We start from the raw sequence: 21,551 nt of genomic DNA, 5'->3' as shown, positions 1-21,551 counted from the left end.
ACTGTCACCCCAGAGTGACATTTATTTTCCAAGGTGACATTGAACTCACGCTGTTGGTTTCATATGGTGTTTGTGTGCTGTGCCTAGATTCGAGGCCTGAGGATTTGAGGAAAATCAAGACTTGCCTCCCCTGTTTGGTTTTCACATGCGGGTTCTTTTAAATGTCACTTTGCTGAATTTGAGTCAGGCGAGGCCCTTTGACAGAATAGTGTCTCGATGCCTGCTGGTGTTGCCAAGCAGAGTTCTGGATGGTTTCTTCACAGGTAGAGTCACTTCCGTTCAGCAAAAACCCAGAGACCCCTCGGGCAGCCCGAGTGGTCGCCGCAGTGCGGATGGGGGGCGGGGGGCTTGCTGCTGCCCCCGCCCCGCCCAGCCCAACCTATAGCTGTCCTCACGCACCTCACAGTGTGTGTCCGTGGCGCCGGAACACCTGGCCGCCCCGAGTTGCTGAGTGGGAGACGATGACCGCCCGCGCCGCAGGTAGAGAGAATTGATGGCTCCTTGTCTGACTCCTTTGTGGCCTGGGATTGGCAGGGCTCAGGAAAGCCGTGTTACGAATCTTGGATTCCTGAAGTTCCTTCTGTTTTCTGGACATCCTGACCACCAGCAAGAGCAAGGACCCCGAGAGGTCAGTATAGCGGGGGAGCGGAAGCTGCTGACAGGCGTCCCCTCCATGCCCCGGCCCACCCAGAGGCTTCCTCCTTGGCTGCGCCGCTGGCCTGCGGTAGCCAGCGGCCCGCCTGTCGTCGGATGGCCTCAGACCCGGGCGCTTGTCTGACGTAGCCTGCGTCGCAGCTCCCGCTGCCATTAGTGGAAGTCCAGCGGGCCGTGGCCGGTGCGTGCCACCCAGACTCCAAGCTCTGCTTCCTTGCAGCTCCAGTCATGCATGCCGTGGCCGGCACTTGGACTTGCCAGAAGGTCCTTCAGAATCCCTCTCCCGTGCGCAGACACAGTTGACTGTCTGGCTAGGTCTCCTGCGCCTGAACTTACTGGCCTTGGCCAGCTTGGTTACTGCTCATGTTGGGTTCAGGTTCCCTGGTTCCGTGAAGTCGGTGTGAGTACAGGCCCATTATAGCAGCGGCATCGGGCTTCTAGAAGGAGGCTGGCCCCTGCACAAGTCGGGTATCCCTGGCTGGAAGGCTACCGGTGTCCCCTCCAGGGCGGAGCCGTCAGCAGGGTGCTGGAGGAGATGTTTAAGCTGGGACCCTGTGGAGATGTGGGAGGGGTGGGTGGCCTCCTGTCGATGCACCTTCTCCATTCCCCTTGTCAACACGGGAAGGGAATGTTGACCGTGAACACGGCTGTTAGTTTAGGGCAGCAGGCAAATCTAGCTTACTGCAGGCCGGTCACCCTGCTTCCCGTTTCTGACCAGCATCCTGGGAGTCTGCCGTGGGCCAGTGTGTGGTGGTGCCACGTTCTTCTGAGTTCCAGTGATTTTCCATCAAGTGGCAAGTTGGATCCAATTGCTTTTCCTCCAAGACACTCAGACGCCATAAGAAACACCATCGGGATGTGGTGGGGAGGGGGCGGCTGCCATGCTGTGTTCTGTTCGCCGCTCTGTCTGTTGGCCACGGTGTCCGCACACAGAGCAGAGGGGAGGGGGCATCAGTACCAAACAGAATAACCTTTTTCTACAACATCCATAACTGTTGTGAGGCTCTATGATCTGAGATGGTGATTGGTCAAGCCATTTTCATAGAACAATTCTGTTTTTATTCACTTTCTGGTAACTTCTGTAGGCCCTGACTCAAGGACTTAGCATTGTGTCTCATGTACATCTTTTCTTAAATGTTCTTTGCCATTTCTGGAATTGTCGTCCTTGGTTTTTCCTTAGCTCATAGGTCATAGATGCAGAAATATTATAGTATTTAAGGCATCAAGCATCAGATGGCTTTGCATCCAGAGAAACACTTACCGATAACTCCGTTTGAAGCACCACGCATGTGTAACATGGCTCTATAAAGTACAATAAACGCATAATGTTGTGAAGCTTTCTAACGCGTGTGGTTCTTGTTTGTCCCTCTGTCCTCCAACCCTCCTGCGGAGCCTGATAACAGCCTGGCGGCAGGCTCCTGCCAGGCCCGATGGCTACCCGGCCCTCCTGGGACAGCCCCTCCCGGCTTCCCTTCTGGTGCAGGAACGGAAACTCACACGCCTCCACTCACACCAGCCGGAAATGCGGCTCCAAGATGGGCTAGCGGGCCAGAGTTTCAATGAGAACATCACCCACTTTTCGGAAGGCACAGCCCAAAGACATGCTCACGCACTGGGGCCCATGATCCCTAGTGTTAGTTCTGGGAGCTCCGGCACCAGAAAGGACTTACTGATGGGGGATAGGCTTAGAAACTGGACGAACTATACCGAGAGCTCGTGAGGATTTGGCCAAAAGGCAGATGAAGAGAGGGGCCTTGCTCTCCTCTTCCCTGGCTGGAGCCCTGGTGTTTGAGGTACCGCACCGGGAGCTTTAGTCTTCCTCTCCATAATTCGTGTGACTTCCCCTTCTTTCTGTTCATGGCAGAAGGGGCTGCTGACAGTGCCGGGGAGGTGGTGGGTTCCGGGCCCACAGAAGGCCTGGAACTGCTGAGTGATTTGAGCTGAGGGGTGGCGGCGGTGAAAAGTCGTGTGGGCAACTTCAGATTTTAGATTGGAAGGAACTGAGGTGGTCGAGGGCTGTGGAGCTGCTTTCTGCGGGCGCCCCCAGGTAACAATGAGGCCAGTGTCCCTCCTTTATGCTCCTGCTGGCTGTGGCCACGTGTAGAGGACCTATGGGGCCCAGGACCGTGTTGAGCATCGAGGACACGGTTGCGTGTACTCCAGACGGAACTGAGGAGGAGTTCTGCAGCACTGCCTGCAGAGGGGCGAGAGCCACGGGCCCCTCTGACCCCTTACAGAGAAGCCCCTGTCATTATTTGAAGAGGAACTATGCCGTCCTCCACCCCCAGCCCTGACCTTGGAAGCTGGCTCCCCGGTCTGCCCATGGCCAGCGCGCCTCAACCCCTTGTTCTGGCCCCAGCTGCTCCTCTCCGGCTTCCTGGGGTCACTGTACCGTGCCAGTCTCCTAGCGGGCTCTTTGACCAGCCCAACCCCAACCCCGCAGAACAAAATCCAGAGCTCTCACCTACTGTGGAAACCGGGCCACAGCCCCGACCCACGGCTCCAGCCTCTCCTACCTCTCCTCCCCTTCCCTTCGCAGTTTTCATTTCCAAGCCTTACCCTGTCCTTGAATTCCTAGGTTCGCTCATTCATTCAGCAATCTGGAGGCCAAATTCTGTGTCAGGTGCTAAGGAACCCGCTTTACACCTGGCGGGGCGGTGGCAGGGCCGGCTCCGAGGACGCTAGCGCCGGGCTGCCAGCGACCTGGCTCGAGCCCCCCCACGCCCATCGCCTGCTGCTACATGTTGCTTGTGTACTAGACCCCGTGACACCAGCCCCAGCGGGGGCTCCTGCCTGTCCTGCGCCTTGCGATTGCCTTCTGGCCTCGGCCCTCCCCTCCTCTCCCTCCCGGGTCACCCGGCCCCGGCCCGCCCCGCCGCGGCGGGTGCGCCTCCACCTCCGGCCGCCGGGGGGCGCTGCTCCCGGCCGCTCTCGCGCCGCGCGGCGTGGGGGTGGGGGGCCAGATGCGCGTGCGCGTGCGCGTGCGCGCGGCCGGGACGGCCGGGACCCCGGGGAAGCCGGTCCTTCTGGGGACGCTCGGAGACTTCCGGGGCCCGCTGGGGTGGGGACGCTTGGGGTCCCCTCCGGCGCGGCCGTCCCTGCCGCCGAGTGTGCCAGGGGCGCGAGCACCGCTGGTGGGAAGGTGCGGGGGAGCGCAGACCCGCGCGCGCATGACCTTGGGTCCCCGGGGCTTCATCTTCCTCCGCCCGGGGCGGGAGGCCGGCTCGCTAGTGAGGCGTGGGAGGGTAGCCGGGGCCGCGAGAGCCCGTCCTGGAGGGGGAGGCTCCTGCCGCCAGCCAGCGGCCGCCGCGAGAGCCATCCCAGGAGGGTCCTGGTGCACCCCCAGACCACCGAGGGGGTGACTCCCCCGGAGATGGGGGGAGATGAGGCAGGGCGAACAGAGGTCCCCCGTGGCCGAGCACGCCCGTCCTGGTGAAGTCAGGACCTGGAGTCGCGGAGGGTGGGAGCGGAGCGGCCGGGCCGGTGGGCTTCAGGGGGGACAGCGGCCGGAAGCCCCCGACCGCCGCACCGCATGGCGGCGTGGGCGGGTCCCCCTCCACGGAGCATTTCCGCTCGCGTCTTACCCTGCCCCTCCACACGCCGCTGTGCCCGTTCAAATGACTGGTCACTGGCCCCCACACTTCGTCCCTGGTGACCTCAACATCCTGCCCCAGGGATGGGCCACCTCCATCTGACCAGGCTTTTCTTGGCCTCATGGTGACCCCACCACAGCCTGCGTTGGCCATCGGGGCTCCCAAACCTTGTCTTCCCGGACACCTGCCCACTGTAGTCTCTGCCCTGGGGTCCTGCTCTCTGCTCCTCCTGCCTCCTCAGGGTCTCACTGCAGCCTCAACCTGGGCTCCCCAAGCCTAATATTGTCCTCCAAGCCCCTTGTTCTGGCTTTACTTCCTCCTACCTTGGCCCCTGCTCCTCTGACTTGCCTGGCAGAACCCCACCGGGCCCTGTACCCCACAGCCTCTGCCCTTATCCATCCACCTGCTCATGCATTCGCTAAACCCCTGTGCCCCAGCAGGTCCCTCCACGTGTGCTCCCTGTCCTGTGTCCCCATCGTAGTGAATGTTCCCACAACATTCCAACCAGAATTCCCGTGGGGCCTGTCCGATGGCCTCCTCCCTTCCCCCGCCAACCCCCTACCATACACTCAGGTATTAGTCCTGCCCACTTTGCTGCCCAAACCTGCTCAGATGTCCCCAGGGAGGCTTTCAGGGTCTGCCCACCAGGCCAAGGAGCCTCCCAACCCTCCCACATGGTGGTGACACAGCCAGGGGGCTCCAGGGACGAGATGCAGCTTGGCACTGCAGAGGTTTCCTGCCAGGCTTCCCATTTGGTGGCACTTTCATGGAAACTATGGAAGCACCGTGGCCTTGCGGGGCGGGGGTGGGGTTGGGGCCTTCCTTGAAGGAAGATTGATCGTCATAGCCTGAGTGATATCAGCTGGCCCCGGAGAGTGTGGCCAGGACAGGGTGGGAGCCAGTGTCCCCACAGGCTAGGCTCTCAGCCACTGCCCCTTTTCTGGTGTGCCTGGGACACGGTGGACACCAGCATCACCAGCCCCAGGGTGGGTGGGTGCCAGGAGGTCAGGGTAGGGGGCCATTGTTGAAAGGACGCGAAGACCAAGGAGCACCCAGGGTCCCAGTGCTGTCCACGTTTCCCGGGGCCGATCCTGGCTCTCGTGACACTCCTGCTGCAGAGGGAAGGACGGCCCAGCAGATGCACTGCCAAGTCTGCAGCAGGGGTGTGGTGAGGGCTGTGCAAACCCCTCCCCCCACCCTAGCTGGTGCTGCAAATGGAAGGCTGCAGTGTGGGGGGGGCGGGGGTGGAGGCTGCCTGAGCTGTCCTCACTCGTAGAACCTGCTAGCTACAGGTGGCTCAGAAGGCCCCACTCTGGGACTAGGGGATCCGGATTTCTGAGTGCCGCTGGATAGCTCCGTGAAAGTGGCCAGTGAGGAGAGGGGGCTGAGCGGGACAATGCCAAGTCCGTCCTTGCACCAGAGGCCCAGAGGGGAATAAAAGGGCAGGCAGTCCCCGTGTGCGCACTCGAGGAGGTGGCCGGCACTTCCTCCCATGGCTGGCCTCCAGCACTGGAGCAGCTGGGGGAAGAGAGTCTGTGTTGACTCAGTTTCCCTCAAACTGCCACGGGGCGGGGGATTTCATCCATCACCGTTTCTTTCTGTGTGCTCCGGCCTGCCTGCGGCTGGAGCCCTCCCTTCCCAGCCATGAGATGCCCTTTGGTTCAGGCACCATCCCCCCCGGCACTCAGGCCTCCTCTTCTCACCACTGTGGCCTCCCGTGGGGTCTCTAAGGCACAAACCAGAGCCTACTACCCCCCCCCCGGGGAACACCAGCAGACTCCTGGCTGTGGCCATGATGCATGGCAGAGACCCCGAGGAAGACCAGACTGGCCCAGGGCTGCCTCTGCCTTCACCGTCCCTGCGGGCATCTCAGCCCTGTTTCCTTGGGTCAGAAGTCACGGGATGTGCCGTGGGGCATTTGTCCCTCTTACAAACCTTTCTCAGAAGCCTCAGCCACTGCTTTCCCTGCCCAGACCTGGGACACGTGGCCTCCTCCAGCCGCAAGGGAGTCTGGAAGGGTATTCTCATCCAGACACGCTGAAGCCCAGAACATTCTGGGTCCCATCAGGAAAGGACACCTAGGAGGCTCCGCACTGCTGTGTGACCTGGCCTGGTGGCCCTCTCCAACCTCATTGCCCCGGCCACGACCCACACCGCCCTTCTCCTCCCCCACCCTCCGCCTGTGGAACTCCACTCCATCTGGTCGCGGGGCTCCAGCCCCACTGTCCCCGCTGTGGCCCCATGGGCTGCGGCCCCACTGAGAGTTCAGATACCTCCAGGAGGACTGTACCGAGCCTGGCGGGGTAAATAAAGTAAGAGCGCTTATCTGGCGAGACCCCATGCAACTATTAACAAAACCGTGGCCAACTAGAACCCACTCATCAGGGAGAAGGTCACTGTTGTGAGTTGAATTGTGTCCCCCAGAAAGGTTGAAGTCCTCAGCCCAGGTACAGGGTCTTTGCAGATGTGCTCAAACTGAGGTCATACTAGAGGAGGCCTGGGCCATGTGCCAGTGACAGTGTCCTGATAACAGCAGGAGACACAGGTGTCCAAGGGGGCAGCCTGGAGCACGATGTCTCCCAGCCAAGGTCCACCGGCCACTACTGGCCATGGGATCCCACACTCTTGGCCTCAGACCGTCAAGAAAATTAACGTCAGGTTGCACCACGGGCATACGGGATTTGGTCATGGCGGCTCTGGGAAACTCCTGAAAGTTCACGGTCAAGGGAAAAGCGCAGAACAGAGCTGTCAGCGCCCACCCCCACCCCGGCCCCGGAACCGACCGACCAGGGAGGTGGGAACCTGTCCCGCCTGCGTCCGTGTATATTTGTAGTTTGTTTTTTTTTAAAACACATTTATATGTTACTTATTCCAAATAAATATAAATTCCAATCGGCAGAAAATAAGATGTCCCAATTCATTAAAAAACCCACAGCTTTCCCGATCTTTCCTGCCTGATTCGCTGGGAATGTTCCGCCACCGGCACCTGGGGCGGGAATGGGGGCCCAGGTTTGGAGCGTTTGCCCCGGCTCTTTCAGAGGAAGAAGTGAGAGAGATGGGGGCGGGGCGATCCCGCAGGTGGAGGAGCTGTTGCCTGGGACTCCAGGGAGGGGACCCTGGGGTCACCAGCCGGCTTCTGCAGACAAGCTCAATGTCACAAGTGGATGCAGGGCATTAGGTTGGGTGGGGTGAGGCAAAGACACAGGAGAGCCGGCGCCCGTCTTGGAGAGCTGGGGGCTCCCCCTCTCCTGCCCTCCCTTAAAGTGGGAGTTGGGAAGGAAAGGAAAGACACCAGGCCCATACCTATGGAGACGCGGGGTACCCAGCACTGCCTCCAGGAAGGTGAGCAGCAGGGAGGGTGGGCACACAGTGAGAGACACCTCTTTGGCAAACGAGGTCTCCTCCAGGAAGCCCTCCAGGACCTCTTAGGCTGGATTAGGTCTAATCTCATACGGAAAAAGATCCACTCACCTCTGAGAGCTCCACTTAGACCTCCCCTCCTGGCCTCAGTGAGTGTCCCTCTGCACCCTGACCATACCTCCGTACCCCAAAAAGCTCACAGCACACACTGTCTGGCCTGCCCAGGTGTAGGATGAGCAGGGCCCAGGCCTCTCATTCCCGGGAAACCACAGACATCTGAGGAGCATGTGCCGAACGGCTGACACTTTGCGCAGCACTTTTGTGAGCTTACTCCCCTCATTCTCATGCCTATGTCAGCCCCATTTTGCAGATGAGGAAACTGAGGGTGTGGACAGACGCTGGCATGTGCCCAGGTCACACACTTCCAGCTGCCATTGGGCCGGAAAGCACAGACCCCCAAGCCGGCCCTTCTGACTCCAGGAAGGGGGTGGGGAATGGACATAAACAAGGCTTCACTCTTAAGAAAACAAAGAATATTTTATTCCTTCAGTGGGTTCTACACAACGACACCACGTGAACAGGGTAGGAGTCTTGTCTTCCTTGACCCTAGTCAGCCTCCTGGGAGACCGTATTCCACTGCCCAACAGGCTGAGCCCCGCTCAGGGCAAAGGAGGCCACAGTCACCTCCAACTTGTGCAAAAGCATCTTCCTCCCTGTGCAAATACACGGCCACGCTGTACCGTGTCCACTAACAGGCCCTTCCCTCGTGGCCTCATGGGAACACCAAGCATGAGGAGAATCGCTGGGAGAGACACCATTTGCTGGGGAGTGGGGGTCCTCCTGTGCCCATGTCCTTGAAGACTCTTCTGCACAGCTTAGGGAACCCCGGCCAGCAGCCAGAGCCCTACACAGTGGCTGACCCATGTCCCCATTTTACAGAAGGGCAGCCTGAGGACGGCAGGGCGCCCAGCCTTCCCCTCCCGCAGCTGGACTTCACCCTGGAGCTTCCCTCCCACTGGCCCCTGCCTGGTCCCCCAGCCCAGCCCCTAGACTACTATGGGGTCACCAGCAGGGGCACTTCCCCCTGTGCCACGTGGAGAAGCTGGAGTGCATCAGCAGAGTGCTGGGTTCTGGGACACCAGGAGATACCCGGAGCTGCCTCTTCGTCCCTAATACAGAGACCGGACAGGTTGCCGAGGAGTGCCCCCAGAGCTCTGCCAGGGGGACGTGAGGTTAGCCGCTGGATGGCCCATCGGTGCGGCATCGAAGACCCCGCGGTGGCAGTGGCCCGGATCCCAGGCAAGGGCTGGAGCGTCGGCGGCGACCCCGGGAGACCCCAAGTGACAGCGCCAGGCTCCGCGCTGACCCGCCGTCCTCTCGGAGCTCGGTGACCGTACAGTGCGGGCAGGAGGCTCCGGGTCTCCGGGCGGAGGCCGCCGCGGACGTCAAGGGCGCGGCCAAGGGCGCCCCCGCACCCCCCATCCCGCCCCCCGCCCAGGCCCGCTGGCGACCCGGGCTTCCGCCTCACAGGCTGGAGGGCTGGGCCAGGCCGGGCCCCGACGGGGCGGCGGGCGCGGCGTCGCCGTCCGGCTGGGCCTCGGGGCCGCGCGCGTACGTGAGCACCACGGTGACGGTGGCGAAGGTGGCGGCGTTGACGGGGAAGGCGCGCAGCAGCGTGGAGGCCAGGCCGCGCGTGAACACGCGCCAGCCCTCGGCGCGGTAGCTCTGGCGCACGCAGTCCACGAAGCCGCCGTAGCGCGGGGCGCCGCGCAGCCCGTCGGCCTGCAGCCGCGACTTGACCACGTCCACGGGGTAGGTGGACAGCCAGGACAGGATGCCCGACGTGCCGCCCGCCAGCAGCAGCTTGGGCACGAGCAGCGCGTCGCCGGGCTCGCAGCCGAGCGCGCGCGTCAGCACGTCGTACGCCAGGAAGTAGACGCCGAAGCTGGGGGTCTCGCGCAGCAGCGTGGAGCCCATGCCCCGGTTCACGCCGCGCAGGCCCTCGCGCCGGTAGATGTGCGCCAGGCAGTGCAGCGAGCCGCGGTAGGGGCGCGCGGGGCCCGCGTCCTGCAGCTGCAGCCGCGTCTTGGCCAGCTCCATGGGGCAGCAGATGACGCACTGGATGGCGCCCGCCGCCGCGCCCGCCAGGAACTGGTGCAGCGGCGTGTCCTGGCCCAGCGCCCGCAGCGTGTTGCCCTGCACGCCGAACACCAGCGCGTTGATGAAGGTGAGGCCCATGAGGGGCGAGCCCAGGCCCTTGTACAGGCCCAGCACCTGCGGGGCGAAGCGGGGGCACACGCGCGCGTCAGGCGCGCTCCTTCTCCGGTTCCGGCTGCCCGGCCCGCTTCCCCCACCCCCGCGACCCCCGCCCACCCCCTCGCGTTCCGGAGGACCGAGCCGAATTCTCCCAGAAGCCATGTCCTCAACAGCAGAGGCCTGGGCACTCGCACCTTCCCCTTTCCCAAGTCCCCATTGTGCCCAACCCCCCCCCTTCTTTTTTCAGATCTGCCCTCTGGGCTGAAAGCATCGAGAAGCTGCTTCCCCACCGCCCACCCCCTGGGCCCAGGCCACTCACACTCTCCTGCTTGATGATTGACTGGAAGCAGTGCAGGGTCCCTCGGTACTGAGGCTTCTCCGGGTTCTGGACCTGAAGCCGCACCTGCAGGGACAGGACGCCGTGAAAGGCAGCAGGCCGAGCCAGAGCTCCTGACCCCTTGCCCCAGCACTGAGGACAGCCCAAGGAGGCTCCCTCTGGGAGGCCCAAGGCTGCATGCTGGAGGCAGGGAGCCAAGGAGCTTTCTGTGGCTTTTGGAAGTCCAGGGTGGGGCTAGGGCCGGGTGTCTGTGCCTCCTGAGGGAGGGTATCAGTGCGCAAATGGCCACAGAGACAGCCAGCTGCAGAGCGGTAGAGGGTCCGTGAGCTCTCAGACAGGCAGAGAGAGCCTCTCGCTGCATCGTGCATCTGCACAATGTGTGGACACTGGGACACAAAGCATTTTCCCAGACCTCCCCACTGTCCTGGTGGCAAACCGTGGCCAATGCCGGGGGGGTTCCCCACCTAATTCCCATCACCCAACTTCCCCTGGGGTCCGACAGTGCCACAGTGGATTTTAAAAGCAGTGAGCCTTGGACTCCGAGGGACTCCTGCTTTCTGCCGGTAGACAGTGTGAGGACAGTGGTCCTGAGTTAAAGCAGCGACAGGAGAGTAGCTCATCGCCTCCCCTGTGACCACGTCACCACCTTCGGGACCTGGGGGTTCATGCCCAGCTGCCCTTGGAGCCCTGTAGTCCAGAACCTCCTACTGTGAAAGTACTCTTTGTTGACAGCTTATCTCTGCGATAGACAGCCCGGCCTCACAGTGGGCCTCAGAATCCAGGTCACGCGGACGGGGGGTGAGCTGGGTTAAGTCCGGTTCCCAGCGGCTGACTCGCGACCACAGCCAGGGCCCCAGCACAAACACCCCTTCGCGGCTGGCAGCACCGGAGGGCCTAACCCGGGAATCACCAGCCGAGGTGGGTGGAATTACCCGCCCTCCCACTTCAAAGATGGGAACACTGAGGCTCAGAGAGGTCTGCACCTCAGCCGGGGTTGCCTGTCATTTCGAGTAATGGGAGTGGGCTCGCTGTGTCGGTCGGGGTCAGAGCAGGGGAGGTGGCGGGCAGGAGCCTTCCCCTGCCAGATGCACTTACAGAAGAATGCTTTTGAAGCACACAAAAGCACCATCTGGGCACACGAGGACCTCTGCAGCTGGCAGCCGCTGCTCTGCGAAGCAGCTGACAAGCAAGCACACCCTGCAGCGGGTCACCCCAGCGCCCCGTCCCACCCTGGCTGCCCGCTCGGCCAGGACCTGGTGGGGGAGGGGTGCATGTTCAGTGGAGAAAAACAAAAGGACTTGAGCAAGGTGTTTGTAACATATTAACACCTTAAGACTTCATAACCTGTTACCCCCTTGAGCTCTGCTGGGGTTGTTTTCGCCATGTGAGGTTTTTCACTTCCCTCCCATGTTCTGGGGTTTCTGGTGGGCCATTTCTCCTGCTCACGCAGCCACTAAACGGGCCACGGGAGCAGAAACCACGACTGCGGGACACGCGGATGGTGGCTCGTGGTCTCCGCAGCTCCCAGCTCTCCACCGGCCGAGACCCCCGACATGAAGACCCTCTGGTCCGGAAGGAGCTGATTTTTCTTCACCAGCCCCACCTGGGTGCCCACCCCAGGACCCGTGCCGGACCCTAGCTCACCTCACGCCCTCCCTGTCCCCTGCCAGTCGAGAGGAGGAGAGGTGTGGCGGGGTGTGGTTCAGGCCCGGGGTCTGGGATCAGCAGGGACAGAGAAGGGTCAGGTTCCCCTGGTCTATACTGACTAGCTCTCCAGGGTGAGGCTTATGCTTGTCTACAGCAAAGTCACACTTTTGCTCCCCGAGCAGAGAGCCCCTAGGAACATAAAATGTCAACATCACACCCAGGTGCAGAGCCCCCAGGGCCCAGCCCCTCCCCTGCCCTGGGATGGCCACTCCCCGGTGAGAGTAGTTTTACACTCAGTGACCCTGCTTAATGTCCTGTCCCAGGCAGAAGGGGGAGGGGGGGACGGGAGGCGGGGGGGGCCTCCTGGGGACCCTGTTCTCTCCGCAGACATGTGCTTCGCGATGAGATGATTCACAGACTCATGCACCTGGCGTGCGTGCACTTTTCTATGTGTCAGATTTCGGTTAAAACAACAGTAGAGCTATTGAAGTAAATCCCACTTTTGCCAAGCACAAGGAATATATATGGGTCTGTGTACATTTCTGTTTTTCAGCAGAAATCACTAATGAGGGGCGCCTGGGTGGTTCACTGGGTTGAGCGTCTGCCTTTGGCTCAGGTCTTGATACCAGGGTCCTCAGATCGAGCCCCGCATCGGGCTCCCTGCTCAGCGGGGAGTCTGGTTCTCCCTCTCCCTCTGTTTACCCCTCCCCCCACTTGTGCTCTCTCTGTGTCAAATAAGTAAATAAATAATCTAAAAAAAAATTCACTAAGGATTGGGGAAGAGGATCTATGAAGGATTCTTTTAATTTTTTTCCTTTTTAGTTTTATGTTTCTGTAATGGTTAAAAATTTCTTCACAACGTATGTTACTTTTGTACTAGAAAGCCAACCAAAGAACTGTGTACAGGCCTGATGATGAAATTCATTTCAAAAAAAGATCACATGCCCATGGCAGGCACAATGGTGGAGGGGGATCCTGGAGGAAGTGTACAGAATGGGAAACAGGCCTTGTCAGTATGAGAAAAGGTGCTCTTCTGGGCGCCTGGGTGGCTCAGTGGGTTAAGCCGCTGCCTTCGGCTCGGGTCATGATCTCAGGGTCCTGGGATCGAGTCCCGCATCGGGCTCTCTGCTCGGCGGGGGCCTGCTTCCCTTCCCCTCTCTCTGCCTGCCTCTCTGCCTGCTGTGATCTCTCTCTGTCAAATAAATAAATAAAATCTTTAAAAAAAAAAAAAAAAAGGTGCTCTTCTACCTGGAAAAGAGCCAGTAAAAATTAAGGCCATTGCGGAGGGCGCCTGCGTGGCTCAGTCCGTTAAGCTTCTGCCTTTGGCTCAGGTTGTGAGCCCAACATCCTGGGATCGAGCCCTGCATCCGGCTCTCTGCTAGCAGGGAGCCTGCTCCCTCGCCTGCTCCCCCTGCTTGTCCTCTCTCTGTCAAATAAGTAAATAAAATCTGAAAAAATAAAAGTAAGGCCATTGGTGACATAGCATTAAGTTAAAGCAAAGGAGCACGTTCCCTGATCAGCCCCGTGAGAGGGGTCACGAGCTGGGTGACAGAGGGGATTCCTGGGGGCAGGTTTTGCCCTATTTGTAAGAACCCTGGTTTATAAAGACAGGTTCCCCAGATGTCATGCTGGTGGACTGCAGTGGCCAAAAGAAGTCACCAGTGGATTTCTTCAAAGACCACCCTCCGTGGGCGAGGTAAGGGTGGGGCAGGGGTGTCCAAGGGACAGGAGCCCTGTGGGGTGGAGAGCCCCCCCCCCCATCAGTGCTCGGGGTATGGCCATGGCCCAGGAGCTCAGAGTAGCCAGGGACTCCAGGACAGAGCCCTCCCCAGCCTGCGGGCTCTGAGGAGGGGGAGTGGGAGCGGGGCTAGCTGAGGGCCGAGTCGTGGCTCAGAGAGGCATGGCCCCTGTAATGTGGGGTTAACGAAGTGAATCCAGAGCCCCTGTCTGGCCGGACACAGAGGCATTTACGACGTGTGACCACGAGCTATAAACACAGCAGAGTGGGGGCCGGTGCCAGGCTGGGCTGCTTTGGCCTGGGGGCAGGCTTCAGGCCCGTAGTGCCCAGGCAGCTGTGCAGACGGGTTCTCGGCAGGCTCTGGAGGGACATGGGCTGCCATGTGGCAAGAAAGCCTGGTCCTTCGGCCTTCTCCCGAAACTGCGGATGATGGGATAGATTTGTGCTCTGCAGAACCAGCATTCCGCGTAAGCCCAGCCTGACCGTGGAGCGCCCGGCATCACAAGGGCTTCCGTGATCTTGCCCAGCGCCTTACTTGGTAGATGAGAAGCCTAGGCCCTGAGATGAAGCAGCTGGCCCAAGGTCACAGGGCAGATGGGCTAGCAGGGGGCCTGGGCCCGCATAAGGCCTCAGGCAGAACATGTGCAGGTCAGAGCCAAAACATCAAGCCAGGCCCTCATGCCCACGCTGAAGGCAACCCCAGCCCTGAGGGCCCGAGTCCTTTCCTTGCCCAAGGACCACCTGACTTCCACTGGAAAAAGAGGGGACAGGAAGTGGCCTGAAACTCCGCTCGGGCTGACATCCTTGCCTTCGCTGTCCCTGTAGGCACTGCCAAGTTCAGTGTTTACAGTGGGTCACGGGGTCTGGCCTGCTGCCCTAATGCTTACAGCTCGCCTTGATTCCCCGGGAGGAAGCCTGTAAGGAAAACTCCAGACCTGGCTTGTTTCAGGACTTAAAACCCCAACCACATGGAGAACATTCTATTTGGGAATTTGCAGCTGGACAACACAGACCTCCTCTGTTTCCACTGCGAGCCTCTGAGAACCCGGATCTGGACAGTTTATGGAGGAGGAGCCGTGGGAGGAGTGCCCACCCTGGGCCACACGCTGGAGCCGTGAACCCCACGCGCGCGCACACCAGCCCCTGGCAACCGATGGCTCAGTTTCGCGCCCGGGGGGATTACTGTTCAGAGAAGATCATGTTCATGGGAAATACTGACAAGTTCCGCTTCTTCTGTCCTTATTTTCTCTCTGAAATGCTCTTTCTTTCAAGATGTCTGGAGGGCTTCTGCAGGGAGGAGGCCCCGCTCTGGGCAAGGGGAAGCCTGTCTTTCGGCCTCTCAGGCTCAGGGCTCACCGTGGACCTCCAAGTTCAGCTCTGAGCTGGGAGGTATAAGGCCAGACCCAGAAGGAAAGCGGACACGCTGCCGTCCACCTGGGTGTCACAGAACCCTAAGTCCACCTTTATTCCAGAACCTATGGGAAGACCTCGCGGGGGTTCCCTGGTCACTGGAAAGGGGCCTCCAGCCGCCCTAGCCCTTCAGGCCTCTGTGTAACGTCTGCGCCTCCACAAAGACCTGAGTGTAAAACCGGGACAAGACACTCACCTTGACCGTGTCAAATGGGTGTCCCACGAGCACACCTGCCACACCTGGAGGGAAAAAGGAGGACCGTCACCCAGATGCCTCAGAGATCTGCAGTGGGGGGGGCTTCCGGCTTGGAGGACCGCATGGGAGCCGCCTGGTGGGAACACAGAACGTTTACAGGCGCCTACTGTACGCAGGCGCCTCTGAGCACCTTTGTCCTCAGGTCTGCGTGAGCAGTGGGGTTAAGACGGTGACATCCCTGAGGACAACCCAGGATCTGTCCAACTCACAGCTGGTGTCTCTCCCTCCCCTGCTGCTCCCTGCACTTGACTGACAACAGCTGTCTCCCCGTGCAAACACCTCCCAGCATGGCGGGGGACCCAGGGGTTTTGGACTTGGGGCCAGAGAATCACGCAGATTTGAATTTTCAGTCTGCCACTCAGCAGCTGGCCAAGCTCACAGGGAACTGGGGCTCTGTGGCTCACTGTCCACCCCCTCACCCTGCAGGGCTGACCCAGGGCCGGGGGAGAGGCATCAAGGTATTACAGACACTGGCTGACCACTCCCTTCCCTGCAGGGGAGTCACCTGCTGCCCAGGGAGTCAGCGCCAGACTTTGTGATCAGGTGATATGCATCAGTCCAAGCCAGGCCCCAAACCCAGCCCCACCTGGAAGGACAAAGGCGCCCTCTCCAAGTTGGCTCCTGCGCCTTTCAGAGTCCCGAGTGCTGTTCTCAGGCAACTGTCCCTGGGAGGCAGGCACCTTGCTTCCCCAGTCACGAGGCTCAGTGCGGTGGCCTGCCCCGTGCACCAACTCCCACACCTTCCTCCCTAGAATTCCCTGTGGGAATGTCTTAAGGTTCCCTTTTTACTGCTGGGGCATTTATAATGAAGGCAGGTGCTATGTGTTGAGCGACAAACGGTAACCTTTCTACCTGGGGTCACTGTTGTTCATTTTGCATGTGTAGTAACTCTCCCTCTCACATATAAAGAAAGGACTATTAGCCCATTTTACAGGTGCGGAACGGGAGGCTGAGAGACTATGTCTATGCTGCACAGCTAATAAGTTGGTGGGGTGAGGATCTGAACCTAGAACTTCTGGGCCCGGGGCCCTCCTCCTCAACCCCTCATCTCTCCTGCCCCCTGTTGGGGCTGGGTATCATGGTGGTGGGCGCCCCGAGGTTAGACGGGATTACTATGCAGCCGCTTTCTAACCTGTGATCACTGTAGGGGGTCCTCTCCATCCCGTTCAATGCTTTGGGCCTTAGAATCCACGGTGTTGGCTACTAACTTTGCCGCTCCTGCTTTCCTTTTGGTTCTGTGCGCCTGGTACAGCTTCACCACGGCTCGTTTCCAACCTGGTCCTACCACTTTGTGTCCATACTCCTGGAAACAAGCTACCGCTCGGCTTTGCTCTCTGCTCCCTTCTGAAGCTGTCTCTGATTTTGCCAAGATGGGACATCTGACCTGACTCATCTTACTTGATGTGAATGAATTCTTTTACTCGTTTTCCTTTTCCACATTTTTGCTCAGGCCAACTGCCATTCGTCCGCCTCCTGCTTGTTAACGTTTAAGTTCAGCTAAAGGTTACTTCTTATTTCTAACACTTAGAATTATTATGTAGACACAGGATAAGAACCGTCACGCCCCCAAGGCTCTCTCTGCCCCCACAGCTCCCCACCCCAGTAGCTTTCCCTTCTATCCCCAACTCTCCCACACCCAGAGACCCCACAGACTCAGAACTGTCCCCTGTCCTCACCTCTACCCCCTCCTGCGGGTCTCTAGTCTGATCAAGTGCCATTTGCTTGCTGCCTTTCTGGGTTATTTTTCTCGGAGGTAACAAATATAGCAATGATAGCCTCTGAATTCCTGCTTCTCTGCAAAATTTATTTTGTTAACACTGTTGGGGAGCCAGGGTCCTGTGCTCTGGTGACGCTCTCAGCCCGAGGCCAACACCCCAGAATCTTCTGGCTCCTGGTGCTGCCGCTGAGAAGCCTGTTGCATTTCTTCTCCTTGTCAGTAACATATGCGATCAACCAGGAAGCCTCTGAGGTTCTATCTGTAGATTTCAGGAACGTCACTGAGATGCCAAGGGTGTGTCGCCTTCTTCTTCTTCTTTTTTTTTTTTAAAGTAACCCTGCCTGGTACCACACCAGCACTTTCACTCTGACGACTCAGGCCTTTTTCTTATCACAGAAAATTTCCACTCTTACGTATTCATCCTTCTCCTTCTGGAATCCCTAACATTCACAGCAAGACGAAAAGGCATCCCCAAGACATCTTGTCCCTTGAGACTTCTATACCTGCGTCTCTGTCTTTTGAGACACACTGTTTCTATCTTTTGCAAGCCACCTTCTTTTTCCTGTCGTGTTGTGAATCTTCTAAATTTGAACAGCCTCGTTCTAGAATTTACTTTCTGGGGCTGTAACTGATGTCCTGGGGTTTTGGAAACCTCACACTTGGCTGGGGTGTGCTGTTTGGCTTTGATTCTCTCTCCAGCTGTGGGCCCCTCTGGTCCTTCATGCCCTGGTCACCCAGGCCTAGTTGTGGGGTCCCCAAGAACCACACACATGAAATGCTGGAGGTCCCCTTCCCGTGAATGGACCCTCCTGCCTCTGGCCCCAGACCCGCTCAGGTTCTAGACCAGCCTTCATCAGCTTCTGGGATGACCCCTCACCCCACCAGGTGGTTGGGAGGCCCCAGCAAGGCCTCCCCAATGGCAGCAACTTGCATTCCTACTTTCCCCAGAGGCTCAGTTCATGGCCCTCAAAGGAGGGGCTTTGGGCCTCACCTGGGACATTCCCATTCACAGGAACCCAGAGGGCCTTGGGGCCTGCCTCCATCCCAGCCTCCCAGTCCCCCAAAGCTTTGTCCTTTTAACCTCACAAGTACCTTGAGAGCCAGGAAGCTGTGCCACAGCAGCTCCCCAACAGGTCACTGGGGCATTACAAGGGGACCCTTTCTTCTGCCTCCAGAGCCAGTGCCCCACTGCCTTACATAAGCTGGACTCTTAGAGGCACCCATCATGGCCCCTCCAGGGTGGGAGAGGGGACCACCCTCCCCAGGCAGGGTTCCCCGCCCCACCATGGAGCTGCTCTCCCCACCTCCTCCTATCCACAGCTGGGGCATGGAGAACTCCACTCAGAGCACAGGGCAGGTGGGTGGGCTGAAGACCGGGGATCGACCCCCGGTGGGGAGTGCAGGCAAGCCTTCAGACTGTCCCACCACGTGAGCACCCAGATGCTGTCAATCAAGGTGCTTGCCCCACCTCCCCGAGGCGAAGCTTAAGTGACCCGACACTCAGCCAATCAGAGGTGATCTACTGTTCTCCCGCCCAGGAATCGGAATCTAGAGGGACCCCAGGCCACCAAAGGGAAGCACCATCATCACCCTGCCCTGGCCTGCAGGCCTGAAGGATCCCAAGGCGAAGGAACTGGGCAGGGGCCTTGAGGGCCCAGGGGTCCGAGGTGGGAGCGCTACCCGCGCATGGTCCCTGGCTAGCCATGCCAGGGACCCAGAAGGCAGGCAGGGGACACAATTAGGTCACTGTCCCACTAGTCCCTCCCCTTCTCAAGACCAGGATTACTTGACGCAGGAGTTCTCCTGGGTCAAATAAAAGCAGGAAAGGAGGGACACCTGGGTGGCTCAGTGGGTTAAGCCTCTGCCCTTGGCTCAGGTCATGATCTCAGGGTTCTGGGATCGAGCCCCACATGGAGCCCCGCATCGGCCTCCCTGCTCAGTGGAGAGCCTGCTTCTCCTTCTCGCTCTGCCTCCTTGTGCTATCTCTCTGTCAAATAAATAAAATATTTAAAAAAGAAAAGAAAGAAAGAAAAAAGCAGATGATCGGGGGTGGGGGGGGGCAATGACCCTCACAAAGAGCGTGGCAGCCACTTCCATCCTGGGGGACTCAGGCTTCCACAAGCACAGTAGGGAGGTGGGGCTTACCAGCAGCCCCTGGCCAGATCCCTGGAAGGCCTTGGGGGCGGGGGCTGCCGCCTGCAGCTGGGTGTGGTACTGGACTCTAATCTACCCCCAACCTTGGAGCTGGGACGAGATTTCCTAGGTGGGCCTGGTAAGGATGGACAGAAGGCATTCCAGGAGGGGCTCTTTAAGAGCAAGAGCCTTGAGTGACTGAACACGTGTGTCTGAGTCCCTGTGCAGGCCTGGCCTTATGATGAGTAGTGCTACCCCAAACCCTGCAGCGTGAGAAATCAGAAGGAATCCTGCCCCTCTGGGGAAAGAATTCACACTCCTGGGTGCCTGGGTGGCTCAGTTGGTAAAGCAACTGCCTTTGGCGCAGGTGATGATCCTGGAGTGCCAGGATCGAGTCCCACATCAGGCTCCCAGCTCCATGGGGAGTCTGCTTCTCCCTCTGACCGTCTCCCCTCTCAACGCTCTCCCTCACTCTCTCTCAAATAAATAAATAAAATCTTAAAAAAAAATAAAAATAAAAAAAGAATTCACACTCCTGAAGAAGTTGGGAAGCCATGGGGCAGCCCACCCTCACTGAGCCATCACTTGGTGGGGGAGCGGTAGAGGAGGGCCTGGGCCCAGCAGGAGCTGCAGGGGCAGGGGCAGGGGCAGCCACAGGAGGCTAACAGGAAAGGCAAAGTGGGGTCACAGTGGGGGGGATAGGGGTGCTGAGAGCTGCATCTGCAGAGGCTGCCCGCCCCCTCCTGTTTCCTGGCCTGGGCTTGGGAGAAATGCACCCATTTATGAAAAGCTCTGGGGTTTTCCCCCTTCAGCAGGCTCCAGCCCAGGGGTTTCCTGAAGCCTGATTGGGTAACAGTCTAGAAGTTCTTAAAATCTCTTCACACAGATCACTTCCCTGGCACGCTCTCTTCTCTGCCAGTCTCCTCCTGCCCAGAGCAGGAAGCTCAGGATCCAGAGGCCATTGCTAGTCCCTCCTTTGCCTCCAGGCAGCCCAGCGCCAAACCCCAGCAGACAGGTGCTGGAGGAGAGAAGCCCGTCAGCGCAGGACCCCGCCGGGGGTGTCGCCCCCGCAACTCTGCCACCTCGGAGCGGAGTACCTGCACTGAAACCTGGCTCGCAATTATCACCAATCGAGTGAATTAGCTCTCCCAGTAAAAGCAGAGAAACCCCAAGGCACAACAGGGAAGCGGCCGCCCCTGTGTCCCGGGTGGCCCACAGCAGAGCCAGGACTGCACAGTGGTTGCCGCTCTCTGGGGGACACAGGCTTGGGGAGGGCCCTAGGAGCCCGGCGCGCGTGAAGAGGCCCCACCCCGGTGACACGCACGCGTGAGCACAGGGGCTAGCCCACGCCGCGTGTCAGGCCCACGCCGCCACCTGGGTGGGGTCGCCCCCCAGCAGCTCAACGAGCGGCGTAGGAAGGCGCGGCGTGCCAAAGCGTGACTCGGCGCCTGGGGGTCCGAACGGCGCCCTTCAGGGCCCTCCAAGGCCAGCCCTCTAGGGGGTCGTCCTGCGGCCCTAGCCCCTCCCAGGCATCTGGGGGGGAAGAGGGTGCAGCCAACCCCAAACTTCTCCGGCCCTGGGAGGGGACCCTGATGCGGGTGGGCGCGGGCTGGGGATGCAGGCGCCGGTGAGGCAGATGCGCAGGAGGCCTCGGGCTAGAAGCGCACCCGGGGCGGTGGGGCATCCTGCTGGGAGTCCCCGCCTTGCAAGCCACCGTGCTGCCCCGGCGCCCCAGACCTCTCGTCTGGACGTGCCTCGAGGGTTTGAACGACGCGTGCCCCCGCGGACTGCGCGCTAGACGCCCTCTGGGCCTGCTGTCAGTTCACGCCCGCGAGAGCCCCGTGACACGAGAGCATTGTCACCCCCATTCTGCAGGCGATGAAACCCCGACCCGAGGGTGGGCCGCCGGGGCCCCGGGCCCGCAGGTGAGCCGGCCTCCCACCCCGCGCCGGAGCCGGCCGCCTCCTTACCCCCAGCGCATCCAGCAAGGAAGTCGAGCGCCATTGCCGGGTCCCCGGTGAGGCCGCCCTTCCTCCTCGTCCTTCTCCTTTGGCCCCTCGCCGGGCGGGTCACCGTCGGGGATCCCCCGGGTACGGGGGATTGGGGCTCGGCCTGGCCGCCGCCTCCTGGCGCGGAGCCCGGGGCCGGCCGGGGTCGGGGGGCGGCGGCGGCGGCTCAGTGCGCGGCTCCTCGGACAGCGCACGACCCTTGCCGACCCGCTAGCTTGCCCTCGCGGCTGTCCGCCCGCAGCCCGTGGTCCCTCACCTCGGGCCGCCCGCCCCGCCCCTCGCGCCTGCCGGCCGGGCCCCGCGGGGTGCAGAGCGCGGCCAATGGGCGGGCGAGGAGCGGACAACACCCCGGGCCCTGCGCGCCGTCGCCGCGCTTCATTGGCTGGGCGTGTCCGGGGCGGGCGGGGTGGGGGGACGTGGCGGGCGGGGAGGCGCACCCGG

General features: G+C 60.3%; 1 protein-coding gene across 1 annotated transcript; it reads right to left on the bottom strand.

Moving 5' to 3' along the window:
• Positions 1-9,091: 9,091 nt before the first annotated feature.
• Positions 9,092-21,262, bottom strand: SLC25A29 (solute carrier family 25 member 29). The gene is made up of 4 exons (XM_044230787.1): positions 21,072-21,262; positions 15,192-15,235; positions 10,183-10,266; positions 9,092-9,881 (listed from the first exon to the last, which is right to left on the bottom strand). Exons 1-4 carry the CDS (start codon positions 21,103-21,105, stop codon positions 9,132-9,134), a joined length of 912 nt encoding a protein of 303 aa, XP_044086722.1. The 5' UTR covers positions 21,106-21,262; the 3' UTR covers positions 9,092-9,131.
• Between the last annotated feature and the right edge of the window lie 289 nt (positions 21,263-21,551).

The sequence above is a fragment of the Neovison vison genome, chromosome 13, assembly GCF_020171115.1.
Source record: "Neovison vison isolate M4711 chromosome 13, ASM_NN_V1, whole genome shotgun sequence".
In the NCBI taxonomy this organism is placed as follows: Eukaryota; Metazoa; Chordata; class Mammalia; order Carnivora; family Mustelidae; genus Neogale; species Neogale vison.
Note: the sequence above shows the minus strand (reverse complement) of the source record. Positions and strands in the feature narration are given on the sequence as shown.